Source organism: Globicephala melas, chromosome 1, assembly GCF_963455315.2.
Source record: "Globicephala melas chromosome 1, mGloMel1.2, whole genome shotgun sequence".
NCBI classification, from domain to species: domain Eukaryota; kingdom Metazoa; phylum Chordata; class Mammalia; order Artiodactyla; family Delphinidae; genus Globicephala; species Globicephala melas.
Window position 1 is genome coordinate 82,797,560 of NC_083314.1, and position 13,930 is coordinate 82,811,489.

Genomic DNA, 13,930 nt, shown 5'->3' on the forward strand with positions numbered 1-13,930 from the left:
TGATCAGAATTTTTCATGAGCTGAACCTTTACCTTGATCCCTCACCAATGAGGAAAAAGGAGAAAGTGCTCCCTGTGGCTACGGCCCCTCACCACCCCTGCACAAAGGACGCGGCTTTGGTTTGTTTCCATGATCAATGGATCCACCTCTCACAGGGAGCCAGAAAAATGTCCCCGCCCTTCCCAGTGCGGAGGCTTAGAAACGATGTCTGGCTGACTTCAATTAATAGGGTGGGAAGTAGAGGCAGGGGAGAGAAGATGTGGATTGTGGTACAATGTGTTGCCCACCTGGTTCTTGTCCATCGTCCATGTACTGCGAGCCCTTAGCAAAAACTTACAAACTCCAAAGGTCGACATAAAATTAAGGGTTAATCTATAAAGTCTCTTCTAATGCAATGAAGGTGGGAGGGACATAGAGAAAGGAAAGAGCAAGGGAAAAAGGGACAATTCCATAGCAGCTCTATGTAAATTTTTCTAGAACTGAAATGATCTGATTTTCAAAACCATTTTCCTTAATGTTTAACTAAAGCTTTCCTGGCTGCAGTTTGAACCCACAATCCCTCCCTCAACAGTCACAGGAAACGTGGAGACGGCCACCAGCCGACCCAGCTGCTACACCTCTCTGGCCCACCTGGGCAGTCCCGTGGGCTTCCTCTCTTGGCCGAATGGCCTCCCGCCTCGGCAAGGTCTCCTGGATTGGCCCCGGAGGCTGGGGGTGGCACTGCTACTAATGACAACCCTCCGTCAACCAGAAGAACTACTGAGCTCCCAGCATAGGATAAGAGAGAGCCCTGGTGGGCGGCGGGGGTCAGGGATGATTTCTGAGAGATGTGTGAGGTCTCCTGGCCACCGTGGGCTCCACGATCATTTCACAGCGTATAAGCAAGCACCCTTCAATCTCTTCTGGACTATGGAGGGGGGCTAGAAGATGGATGGACAATTGCTCTGTTTTAATGTTATAAATTTGCTCCTGTTTTCTGAATTATCACAGAAGACAGAAGCAGCAAAACAGGGAGGCCCTCGCAGAAGGGGAGGAAAGGAAGGGCAGGATACAAGACCCCTCTCAGCTCCATGGGGACTCAAGGCAATTACTCACCCCAGAGCTGAAGGACCTCCACCAAGCATTCCCAGATGTTGAATTCAAGGGTCTAGATCAGCAGGCCAATGTTCCCTCCCTCCCTGGCTTTGCCACCCATTCACTCAGGAGCTCTAAAGTGGGGGTCAGGCCCTCCTAGGGCAAAGCCTTTAGCTTCTCTCAAGCAAACCTGCCTCCTCCAAAATTGCTATGGGAAGCCCCACATCAAAGTGGTCTGGTGACCTCTTACCTTCATCCCAAAGGATTGCATCCGGGTGGCCACCTCTCTCCCAATTCTGCCCAGGCCAAGAATTCCTAGGATCTTTCCATTCAGCTCTGTTCCCATGAACTGCAAACAGGTGAAGAAGTGGAAGTCAGCACCCAAAGTGGACCTCGGGCACCCAGCCAGGTGGGGTGAGGCAAAGCCGGCTGCTCACCTTCTTCCGTTCCCATTTGCCATCCTTCATGGAGGCCGTCGCCTGGGGAATCTGTCTGCAAGGACAGACAAAGTCAGCGGGCCCACCAGACCCTGCCAGCCCAGGAAGGAGGCGCAATGTGAGGGCTGCACAGCCACTATTTCTGCCGGGCACTCCCCCAGGGAACCAAGCTCAAGCTGGGTCTGGGGGGCTTAGGTTCAGAAACACCGAGGATGGTCAAGGGAGGGTAGCAGGGGGAAACCCTTGGCAAGACCTGACTTGGAGCCCTGGGATTTGTCTCCAGCTAGGTGTCTGGGAGGAGGTTCTGAGTCCATCTCAGTGGCTGGAGTATCAGCCTGAGTGACTCTGGGCATGTAAAAAGCAACAGCTAATCTTCCAGGGTTTGTAGGGATAATGAAATGGGGGTATTGGTGGATTTTGACAACACCAAATGTTCCAGAAATTCAAGAATTTCCATTTTCCTATTCCATCCAGAGACATAACCTACAACATCTTCCACTGTATCAAGGGACAGCTGAATACTTATTCTCCCTTGAGAGTTAGGCTAGACTGGGGTGGGCGGGTGGTGTAGTCCAGACACTTCCAACAACCACACAACCTCCTGTCCCACCACACACACACACACACACACACACACACGCACACACACACTCTCTCCACAGCTTATCTCCTATTGGTCAACATGGAGGTCTGAGTCTCTATGTGTTTTCTGGAGAGGACAAAGGAAGTTAGGGCAATGTGAGAGGTCAGAGGGCAAGATGTGTCATGTGGGACATGGCCCTCCAGGCTTCTCCAGAAGCTAGAAAGGAAGAGACAAGAAACAATGTTTAAACATCAGCTCATTTAATGCTCACAACTGCATGGGGGTGGAGTGTGGCCACTGGGGGTTAAATACCTTGCCCAGCATCACTCAACGAGAAGTAGCACAATCAATTCAAAGCCAAGGAAGACATCCCCACCAGTTAGCCTCCTAAGTATTTAAATGCAGGCGTTCCTGCCGGCCACAAAATTCAGAGGTGTGTGCATGTCTGCGTGTGTGAGAGAGAAGAGATTCCAAGATAACTCTTCCTGTATTTCCACTTCACTGACTTCTTATAAAAAGCATTCTTTCCTGTCTACATGTTACCAGGACACAGACTTCCATCTGAGGGTGAGGTTGATGGGAATCTGTTCTACGATCAGAGTCCCAGGAACTCATGGGTAAACTCAGCAAAGCTTACATAACAAGTTCATGGAAGAAGCTCCATCTCACTGCTCTGGCCCATGGGGCCTCATTTCAGGAATGTCATGTAGGACAATGACTTGCCTTGAGGAAGTGCTCCCCCTCAGCAAAGCCAGCCGGATGAGATGCCTCTGACCGAGTGAGACAGAGCCCCCGGCTCTGGCCTCCCGACCTCTGCCCACCTGACTGCAAGATGCCATCTCAGAGATGTGCGTGCAGCACCACGGAGCACAGGAAACCCTCACACCCTCCCTCTGGGCGCTCCACCCAGCTGGCCGTGGTGCCTCCCCAGGTTTCAACATTTTGGGATCCTCACCAGGCCAGTCTGGGGAGGACCATGACATGGGCAAGGGACCTCCCAAGAATTATACGGAGGCCGGCCCGACTTACAAGAGAAAATAAAGCAGGCACAACGGTGAAATCTACATTTGTTGTATTCTCCACTCTTTCTTTCCGTGCCCTTGTTCTTCTCCAGCACCTCAGGAACAGGCAAAATCTGTTCAAAGTCCCCCACCGTGAGGCCCATTCAGCCCTGCTCTCCACCCACATTGCCCAATGCTCTCAACTTTACCGTGCACACTTCCCACCCCCTCTACCGCTGCCCTGCCTGGAAAGTGGTCTGATTAAACCAGCACACAGGGGTTATGAGAGACTGGTGATTCCTTCTCACAGGGTGCTTCTTTCTTGGGTTTGATGATGAGTGAGGTCATGATGAGTGGCTGGCGACAGGGCGCTTCCCCTAAGTCATACCACTTTGCCTACTCCTTTAAGTAAAGCTGGTCTTGGAATAGGAAGATTATTCCTGACTCGCAAGGGAAACACCACCTCCAGAAAAAAAGTGAGAGAATTAGAAAGCTGCACTGGGATCGCTCCTTCACGCCCCCCCAAGAAACCAAAAAGAAACCACCACTGAATTTAATAGCACAAGTGACACCAGGGCATCAGGCCTCAACACTTCTGCAGATGTTCCAGGAGATCCAGACAGCCAGCTTAGGGACCCCTTCCGGGCTGGGTCCCTCCTGCTGTGCAATTCTCCCTGTTCTTCCCTTTCTCCAACCTCCTCTCCTCTTCACTGACAAGTGAATATCAGTGAATACCTAAGATCTCAGGTAGAAATCTTGGGGAAGAGTTAGAACAAAGGTGAACTCCCTCAGATCCCCTCCCAGCAGGGAGGAGAATAGGTCTTGAGAAGGGAAAGGAATCATTTCTCAGCCCCAGAAGGTTTCAGGCCTGAGTAGTGACGTGAGGGGTCCTGGCTGCCTGGGTTCCTTGGTTTAAGGATCCGCGGATCTGCAAAGGGACCCAGAGCATCTTCCCGCCCTCCCACTGGCTCCTTGCCCTTCCCACTGACCCACTGCCTTTTCAACAGCAGTGTTCATATAGTCATTTTACCACCCAGCACAGTAAGATTCATGCACATCCTGTGTGTTTGCAAACAACCTGAGAAGCCACCTGACCTTGGTGCGCCAGAACCAGTGTAACGAATGTTCAGTTGAGGACTGACGGCCTTGAAGGTTCTTAGCAGCCTGCATGTCACCAAGCTGAAGTGTTTCTAAGTTTCTCGGGGTCAGTTTGCTTAGGGAGTCATAATAATTGACAGACCACAGACAGTGACTCTGCTCAGAAGTCAGGGACTTACCTGGCCAGGCACATGATCATCCCACAGGTGAGCTCCGCAGCGCTGAGGCTGTTCCCACTGGGGGTGCTAAAGATGGAAGAAGATGGGGGACATCGGTCAGCCAGACCCAGGATTCCCACTCCTGTCCCAGTGGAAAGACTAGTGCACGCTGTGCTCTCTCTCCCGCTCCATAAGCTTTCCTCTTCTTTTTGTTTGTTTTGTTTAGTTTTATGGGTTTTTTTTTTTACTTTTTTAAAAATTGAAGTATAGTTGATGTATAATATTATATAAGTTACAGGTGTACAATATAGTGATTCACAATTTTTAAAGGTTACACTCCATTTATAGTTATCATAAAATATTGGCCATATTCCCTGCATTGTACAGTATATCCTTACAGCTTATTTTATACCTAATAGTTTGTACCTCTTAACCCCCTACCCCTACGTTGCCCCTCCCCCCTTCCCTCTCCCCGCTGGTAGCCACTAGATTGTTCTCTATATCTCTGAATCTGTTTCTTTTTTGTTATATTCACTAGTTTGATTTATTTTTTAGATTCCATATGTAAGTGATAACATACAGTATTTGTCTTTCTATGTCTGACTTATTTCACTTAGCATAATGCCTTCCAAAACCATCCAAATGGCAAAATTTCATTCTTTTCATGCCTGAGTAGTATTCTATTATATATATATAACATCTTCTTTACCCATTCATCTGTCAATGGATACTCAGGTTGCTTCCATATCTTGGCAATTGTACATAATGCTGCTATGAACGTGGGCGTGCACCTATCTTTTAGAATTAGCATTTTTGGTTTTTTTGGATATATACCCAGGAGTGAAATTGCTGGGTCATGTGGTAGTCCTTTCTTTAGTTTTTTGAGGAATCTCCAACTGTTCTCCACAGTGGCTGCACCAATTTACATTCCCACCAACAGTGTACGAGGGTTCCCTTTTCTCCACATTCTCGCCAACATCTTGAACTTACCTGTCCTTAGTGAAAACCCCTAACACCACGCCACTGCCCTGGGTTCTGTGATGTGCTCCTGCCCTAACCCCAGGTCTGGAAGAAAACCCCTTTGCCCTGGCTTTATGTTTTCCTGCGGAGGGACCTCCATTCGAGAAACACACTCATCTCTCTACCCAAACTCATTTCTCCCGGGGCAGAGAAGTATCTCAATAGATTGGGAGAGATACGTGTGGCTCAGCCCTTCTCTCTCTCCCCTTACTTTAGGATCTACCTGCCTACAGAAAGACAAATCCCTGCTGTTCCATGCCATCAATCTTGTTTTTAAAAATTTTTATTGGAGTATAGTTGATTTTACACTGTTGTGTTAGTTTCATGCCATCAGTCTTATTGAGGCTGTACCCGTGACAGATACAGAGGTCAGCCCCTTGCCCACAGACCTTTATCAATTTGCCCAACCTGTCTTTTTTTTAGTAACAAAGCTAATATTTTTATCTTGTCCTGTTTGACTTTTCCTCCTATTTCTCAACAAGTTTTGCACTGAGAAATCATCTTCACAAGTTAAATCATAGGGTAATGTTGACTCTACCCATCTTACAGAAAGGAAAATAGAGATAATACCCGTGAAACTATTTTTCTTTTCTCAAAGGCTTTTTCTTGTTGCTCTTGAAATAATTTATTAACACACGTGTTCACCCTCCTTTCCCTCTACTGGGTCTTTTCTTCTCTGGAAATGAAGGTTATAAGGTGAAAAAAGGTCAAGAGATCCTATTTTTAAAAAGTTAAAAATCAAGATAAAAGGATTCTCAGACATGTATACACTGATGTGTATAAAATTGATGACTAATAAGAACCTGCTATATAAAAAATAATAATAAAAAAATAAAGTAGACCAAGAAAACAGTTTCTTTCCCTTGAAAATCCAGAACTTTTCAAAAGGAAATAAATAAAAATTAAAAATAAAAAAAGGATTCTCAGAGTCTGTCTTTCCATAAGAACACCTGGCTTCCTGACTCGCCCAGCGAATGACCAGGTTACATGGGATACAGGAAAAGGTGCGGGGACCAGGGGGCTGCTGCCTCTGGGTCCCGCGCAAGATTGGAGGATGGGTTATTGGTTAACATTTCGTCTGTTGGATATTGACCTCAGGCAGACGATTGGGTTGGTTAACCCCTACCCTATGGAGGGAAGTGGAGGGAAGGGAGGGGAAAGTCTTGAGAACACTGAGGCTCCCGAGGGAAGAGGAAAGGCTCGAGGACAGAGAAGTGGAAGAGGTTAACCTTGCCACACCACTTACATGCCAGACCGGAGCCAGAAATGAGTGTTGCCTAGCGCTGGCATGCTGCCATGACCTTTGCCCTGGGTTTCTGCAAAAACAGCTCTAAAGGGGACCCCTTCCCTCTTGGCCCTGGAGTAAAGAGAAACTGGGTTCCCGGCGCCCGAAGGGTGCAGGGAAGTGAGGAAGAGAGAATGGGAGAGTCCGTCTGCTAGCAAAGGTTACGCAGCTGCACAAGGGAGACCATAGTCAAGCAGAGCCGACAGAACCTGGCTTCAGATGAAACAGCCGAGGGGGAAGGGCAGGGCTGAAGCAGGGACTGAGACAAATCCACCAGCATTCTTCTGATTCCCCAACCAGGCTGCAGGCGTGCGAGCATCTAGGGGGCAGGTCTGTGAAGCATTTTGAGATTACAAAGAGAGCCTCTGTGTCAAAAACCCGGGAACCGCTAAGCGGTGAGTGCTGCGCCCCTCTCTGGACTTGGCCTGGAGCGGGCGGCCTCCTGGACCACCACCCCACCACTTCCACGACTTACTTCATGACCAGGATGCCCTTCCTTGTTGCAGCCTCCAGATCCACATTGTCCACGCCCGTGCCGGCCCGGCCCACCACCTGCAGCTTCTTGGTCGCGTTGATGACATCAGAGGTCACCTTGGTGGCCGAGCGGACAATAAGGCCTTCGCAGTCCTGAGGCAGAAGAAGAAACACCTGGATCCACAGAGTTGGTCTCTGAGACCTCGTAAAGCCCTTCTGTCCAAAGTGGGAGTTCCTGCAGGCTGGCTGACTTTGGATACATTCAGGGAAAGGAAGGCACGTTTATGCACACACATCTGAAAGCCCCCGCGATCACTCATGCTTGGGTTCACATCCAAGCTCCAGTCCTGACAAGCTATGACTCTGAGCTTCGGCCTCCTTAAGTGTGTGAGGAAGAGATGAGACAGGAAGGTACAACGCCTGGCATGATATCTGGCCCCGCTCAATGGACATCACTTCCTCCACTGGACACGGAGCTACTGATGGGAAGAGGTGGGATTGGATTCTACTTTGTAAGCCCCTATGCCTGGTACACAGAAGGCACTCAATAGATGAATACATGAAGTGAATAAAAGACAAATTGTTAAAAGAAAAACATTTCCTAAAACAGAAACCAAAGTAAGGGGAAGGGCAGAAAATAATTAAACGTGTCCGTAGTTACTTGGAAAACCAGGCAATATAAGGCTAAGACTATACCTATGTGAAAAATCAGACTTTCTGGATTCATCACAGCCATTATACCTGGGCTAAGCCAGACCCCAGGACAATCTTCCTTAGGCTCACCCAGAATCCAGTGGTATCTTCTGCAGAATAAGGATACTGTTGCCAAACACCCGATGAGAATCCCCAGGAAATGGAGCAGGTGAGCAAATACACACTCTGTCCCAAGCTGGCTGTCCCAGGTTGGTGGGCAAGCAGCAAGGGTCACTGCACAAGCAGCAGGCTGGGAACCAGGAGGCTGGGGTTCTAGGCCTAGGGCTGGCAATGACAAGTTGGGTCACTGTACCAAGTCATGTCACCCCGTACCCTGGTCTCCTTCTGTAACATAAGAGCATTGGAACAGATGGCCCCTGGGGTCCCTCCCACATCTGATCTGACACCTGTAAGCCACGCTGCATTTCCCCAGTGGAGCACCCAGCTGGATCCCACGAGAACTTTCTCTCTTCCCCCCTCACCACACGGATTCTGGAGACAGAGAAAGGCCACGGGCATCTGGCTCCCAGGGTGAGGACCCACACTGTGTTTACTGTGTGCAAGCCCAGAGCCTTGGAACCAGTTTGGACAAGTTACATGCAGAGAGAGCACAGAGTTATTTGCTCTCCACGGATGGAAGAAGAGGAATGAAGCTTACGTCGCAGCCTATTTAGATCTGGAGGGCTTCTCAACACTGGGATGATTGTTCAAGAGAGGCTGCAGAATTACTTCTCTGGAGGCATGAATGCTTCATGCATCCCCACTGGCTGGGGGCTGTGCCAGACCGCAGACAGCTGGATGGAGGACCCTTCACGGGCACTCCAAGCCTGTGTGTCTGTGGTTCTGAATAGAATGCTCCTTGAATGCTCGCTCCAAAGCTGCCAGCCCTTCCGCAAACCTTGGGAATCTGCTTCCCACAGGACAGACCCGCTGTAGAAGAGGATGCAGACTCCCCAGGAGTCCACCCCGTTCCTGCAGACCCCGAGGACAAGCCCAGAGACAGCATGGCGTTTTTCTTTAACAAGCACGACCTCTCTCTGTGGATGGATCTCCCTTACAGAGATTTATCCTGCCGTCTCTCTCTACTTTTCCCTCAAGGGTGTGTCCCAGCTTTCTCTGAAGCCAAGAAGTCTGAAGAGCCTCCAGTCAGACCAGCACAGATGTACATGCAGAGCTCACCCATCCCAAGTGGGAATCTGCCTTTGCAGACTCCCATTCAGCAGACGCTGGTCCCACACGATCCGGGCATTCCTGTGGCCAGAGTTCACGGGCTTTCAAGACCCTTTACACCCTCAACTACCCCTGTTCCTGTTCATTCAAACACATCATCAATTCATTCATTCAAGGGAATTCCCTGGTGGTCCAGTGGTTGGGACACTGCACTTCCACTGCTGAGGGCGCGGGTTCAATCCCTGGTCAGGGAACTAAGATACCTTGAGCCACACGGTGTGACAAAAACAAAAAACAAACAAACAAAAAAAACCAGAATTCATTCAACCAGCATGCATTTACTGATAGCCTGTGTGCCAACCAACCTAGCTGCCGCTGATCCCTCAAAAGCCCTGCACTCCAGGCCCGGTCCCCTTCTCAGGCCCCACGTCATCCCTCGGAGACTAGGCTCCCTGCAGTCCACTCCTCTCCTCCTTTACTTATGCAAACCGCAGTCCTTTGCAAATCCACCCGCATCTTCCCTGCAGTTTGCAGTGATTATAACTTTCTTCTGCAGCACCCCAAGGTCCTCTCTGGCACTCCCGCAGTGGGAATCTCAACACTGCACCCACTCTGCTGTCTACTGTTGTCTGCTTTGTGCGTGCTCTATCTGTATAAGAATGCAGGCTGGGGGTTTCCCTGGTGGCGCAGTGGTTGAGAGTCCACCTGCCGATGCAGGGGACACGGGTTCGTGCCCCGGTCCGGGAGGATCCCACATGCCGCGGAGCGGCTGGGCCAGTGAGCCATGGCCGCTGAGCCTGCGCGTCCGGAGCCTGTGCTCCGCAATGGGAGAGGCCACAACAGTGAGAGGCCCGCGTACAGAAAAAAAAAAAAAAGAATGCAGGCTGGAACAGGCATTTGCTTACACTTGGGTCTCCTCCCCACTCCCAGTCCCACAGCTGCTTCAGAGCTGGAAAACAACAGGCCACTGTTCTGCTGGATTTATAGCTGTTCCGGACAAATTATGCAAACTCAGCAGTGGAAACCCATTCACGTTCCTCAAGTTCACACATGCTTCCTTTCCCAAGAACAGGCTTGGCCTTGGGGATGATTCTAGCAGTGCTCCTGCTTCTGACTTACATCATAGGAGAAGTCAGAGAACCTCTCCAGATCATGTTCCCCAGCTATAGAGAATGCAGGTGGGCGCGGTTTGGCACAATATGTGTGATCCTGATTAAGTAGATGGTTATTTAACTCTTGCAAACCAAATCCTAGTGTAAAGGCTAGAAATTTGCATTTTAAGAGAGCCTTTCAAAACATGGACTCTTGCATCGACCTTTATTCCCTTCTTATCCTTTCTTCAAATTCTGAAATAAAGATATAAAGGTGCTTCAGTAAATTAAATGCATTCCCAGCGTGCGTTTAGAGGATTCTGACCAGCATTGCTAGTTAATGAAACAGAAGAAAATATCAGAACGCAACACATCTAGTAAGGGTATTCTTTCCTGAAACTTTAGTGTATGTGTGTACACATATGTGTGTGTATAGTGAGTTATAATGTAAAATGAATTTCCTATTGTGGGCCATGGTCAAAGTTTAAAAGCCACTGATACATGCTAAGATTTAAATGTTCCTGCATATTAGGCTTATTTAAGATGTGACATCTGCTGATAGAAGAGGGGTACACAGTCTAAAAAGAGTTTAGTTGAGTTCCAAACAAGATGCTTTATTATTCCAAGCCAGTGTTTTCCAAACTTTTGACTAAGACCCACAGTAAGAAACACATGTTTAAGTTATGATTTTATACTCATATACCACACACACCACAAACACATAATAACTGAAACAAATTTCGTGACACAATACTTAGCCTTACTATCTGCATTGCTCTCTGATATTTCTTATTTTGTTTTTTTAAATGCTAATCATGACCCATTAAATGGACTTCATCACCCACTAATGAGCTGTGACTTGCTTCAAGTCTGAAAAGCATGGTTCTGGGGGATGATTGTACTTCCTGACCACAGACTGAGAGAGAATAAATTGTGCCTGCCCAGAATACCAAGGAGTGGGAACGGAGGCCAGGCCTGGTTCAGGCACTGGGCCCCAGTTTCTTTCAGTATGAAAAAGGTTTAAACAGGGGAGGGCAGGGGCCACTAACCCAGGCACCTCTCCATGCAGAATAACAAGAGGCAAGTGTGGATATGAGGACCCTCCAGTGGCCCAAGGAGACTAACCAGCAGTCTGAACCTAGTGCTTTTTACAAAGACAGACGTGAAGACTGGGCACTCCCAAACCGTCCAACAATGTAGCCAACAAACACCCCTCCTCTCCTGCCAGAAGTTTTCAGTGCCTTTAAAACGTCCTCCAAGTTCCAGCCCCAGATTCCCTGCACCCACCCGGCCAACTCTCAACACCATGGAAACCCTCCACTAGTGACCAGGGCCTCCCATTCTAGTCAATTCCACACTCACCACTCCCTCTCAACCCACCCTACCCCCGGGGTACAGAATTTTAATTTCCATAACAAAGCTGGGAAGCCCCAAGTCCAGGCCACTCTTCCCAACCCGGTGGTCTGGTGGAGGTGAGAATCTAGAGACCACTCCACTTCCTTCTGGCCACGGCCCAGAGCCAAGGCCATGATACCATCTGCACAAAAGAGGAGGTGACAAGTGTGAGGTGCCGTTTCCCCATCCAGTCCTAGGGTAGTCCAAGGATCACGTCCTGAGCCCTTGGCCCCCACCAAGTCCAGGCTGATCACCCACTTCTCTCCATTTGCAACGCCGTGGAGGAGGCAAAGGCTAGGCTGCCGGATGGTCTCATTTAGCACTCAAGTACTGTGTCATCTGGTCACTTGTCTCACCGTGTGTTGGCCAGGCTCCTAACTAGCTGACAAACTTCTTTAAGACAGGGACCAGGGACTTCCCTGGTGGCGCAGTGGTTAAGAATCCACCTGCCAATGCAGGGGACACGGGTTCGAGCCCTGGTCCAGGAAGATCCCACATGTCACGGACAACTAAACCCGTGCACCACAACTGCTGAGTCCGCGTGCCACAGCTACTGAAGTCCGTGATCCACAACAACAGAAGCCAAGCAGTAAGAAGCCGGAGCACCGCAACGAAGAGCAGCTCCCTCTGGCCGCAACTAGAGGAAGCCCACAAGGAGCAAGGAAGACCCAACGCAGCCAAAAAAATAAAAAAGACAGGGACCAGTCAGAAACTTCTCTGCGTACAAGCCAGGGGCAGAATACAGTACCACGGGATGGGAGAAGAGCGGCAGGGGTTCCATGGAGAAACACAGCAGGAGATACAATGGCAGTTATGAAGACCATGCGATTGCCTCACAGCTAAAGCAACAGTAGCCACCTCTGTGGTTTGGTTTAAGGGACTCTGGAGAGGATGGATCCGCGCTGAGACTGGTTGAAGTTGGTAGGAGGCTACACTGCGGGGTGTGGGAGTTTGGGGGCAGGGGAGAATACATCCGGACGGGTCGGGTAGAGACACCTGGGCGCTGGGCACAGTACAGAAGTAAGAAGTGCAGAAACTGGAGTGAAGAGTTCACGAAATAAATGTTATAAGGCAGGAAGAGGCCACCAAACCTCGCAGGATTTTTACAAGCAAGTTAGAGAAAGATCTAAAGTAAACTGCACAAACGGTGATAACGTTCCTGAGAAAGATCTGCTAGGAAATATACGTTTCCTGGGGGCTTTGGGATCGGAATCTCGTCCGATCAGGCCATTCCTGACCCCGCCGAGCCCACTGGCGGAGACTAAGCCTGGACAGCGGCGGTCGAGGCGACTGCCGCGTGGCCGGCGCGGAGATCTCGGGCGCCCCCCGCCCGTCCCTCTTTCCTCCGAGCGCTCCCAGGCGGCAGAGGGGCGGTGAAAACTCTCAGCAGTCTTGCATCAGATGAAAGGCGGGTATGGCGTTTGCCGCTCCAGCCGGGCCGCCTTCCCTGCAGCTTCTCCAGCAGCCACGGAACAGGCTGGGACTCCGCCGGGGCCCCCCAGGGAAAGCAGCACTTGGCTGGGCGAGCCAGGGCTTGGCTGGGGAAGGATCGCCGGTCCCTGAGCTCCAAGCAGGGAAGCCACTTTGGCGCCTCTCCCCCGGGGCCCCCGCTGGAGGTGGGGAGAGGCGGCGCCGGGCTGCCAGGGCCACTGAGCGCAACGGCCCTGGGAAGCCGCGCTGGCATCCCCCGGGCAGCCTGCAGGACCAGCTGAAGCAGCCAGCACTTTGCAATGCTGGCGGGAGGCATGCCAACGTGAAACACGCGGTTGCAAACGGAACGGAAAGTTTGCATCCTGCAGCTTGCCGCCCTTTGTTCCTCCCTCCTTCTTCTCCCTCCCCCCTTTCCAGCCCCCAATCTCGGGAGACCCCAAGACTGACACCAGCGATGGGGGTGAGGGTGGGGCACGCTGGGCCGGAATTGGTCAGCCAGTGTCCGCGGAGGATGCCTCGCAGCCCTAGTCTGTCTCCCGCTCGCCTAACCTGCAGCTCGGCTATCAGCTCCTCCTGGCTCAGGTTCTGCTTCTCCACCACCTGCAGCCCTCCATCTTGCAGGATCTTCCGGCAGCAAGGGTCCAGGCTATCACTGATAAGCACTTTCCGTAAATTTGCAAAGGCCATTGCTGGAGTCGGCCTCGGAATCGGCAGCTCTCCCTGGGCAGAAACACCTAAACGGAGAAGCTGCTGTTCCGGCTGGCTGGCTCGTGTAACTGGGCAGGATTCGCGATCTCCCGCTCCCCCTTATCTCCCACTCCTGCTCCTGCCGTCTCCTTTTGATTGGACAGAAACGCTCCAACTCTCTGTGACTCCGCCCCCTCCTCGCGGTTCGGAGCTTTCAGGTCCCCGCCCACCATATTATTCTCCGGAGATGAATTTCTCAATCTCAGCCGAAGCATGTATCTACACCTGGTGAGTATACAGAAGCACAATTGACGCTGAGTAGCTGATTCATAT

The 13,930-nt window shown here is 50.5% G+C and overlaps 1 protein-coding gene across 1 annotated transcript in view; it reads right to left on the reverse strand.

The window, feature by feature from the left end:
• Positions 1 to 13,718, reverse strand: part of PHGDH (phosphoglycerate dehydrogenase) — a 30,833-nt gene extending 17,115 nt beyond the window's left edge. The window contains exons 1-5 of the mRNA XM_030869220.2: positions 13,460 to 13,718; positions 7,132 to 7,283; positions 4,373 to 4,438; positions 1,512 to 1,566; positions 1,325 to 1,423 (exon numbers count right to left, since the gene is read on the reverse strand). Coding sequence (XP_030725080.1) covers positions 1,325 to 1,423; positions 1,512 to 1,566; positions 4,373 to 4,438; positions 7,132 to 7,283; positions 13,460 to 13,597 — 510 coding nt within the window. The 5' untranslated portion in view covers positions 13,598 to 13,718. The remainder of the gene's footprint in view (positions 1 to 1,324; positions 1,424 to 1,511; positions 1,567 to 4,372; positions 4,439 to 7,131; positions 7,284 to 13,459) is intronic.
• Positions 13,719 to 13,930: the final 212 nt, after the last annotated feature.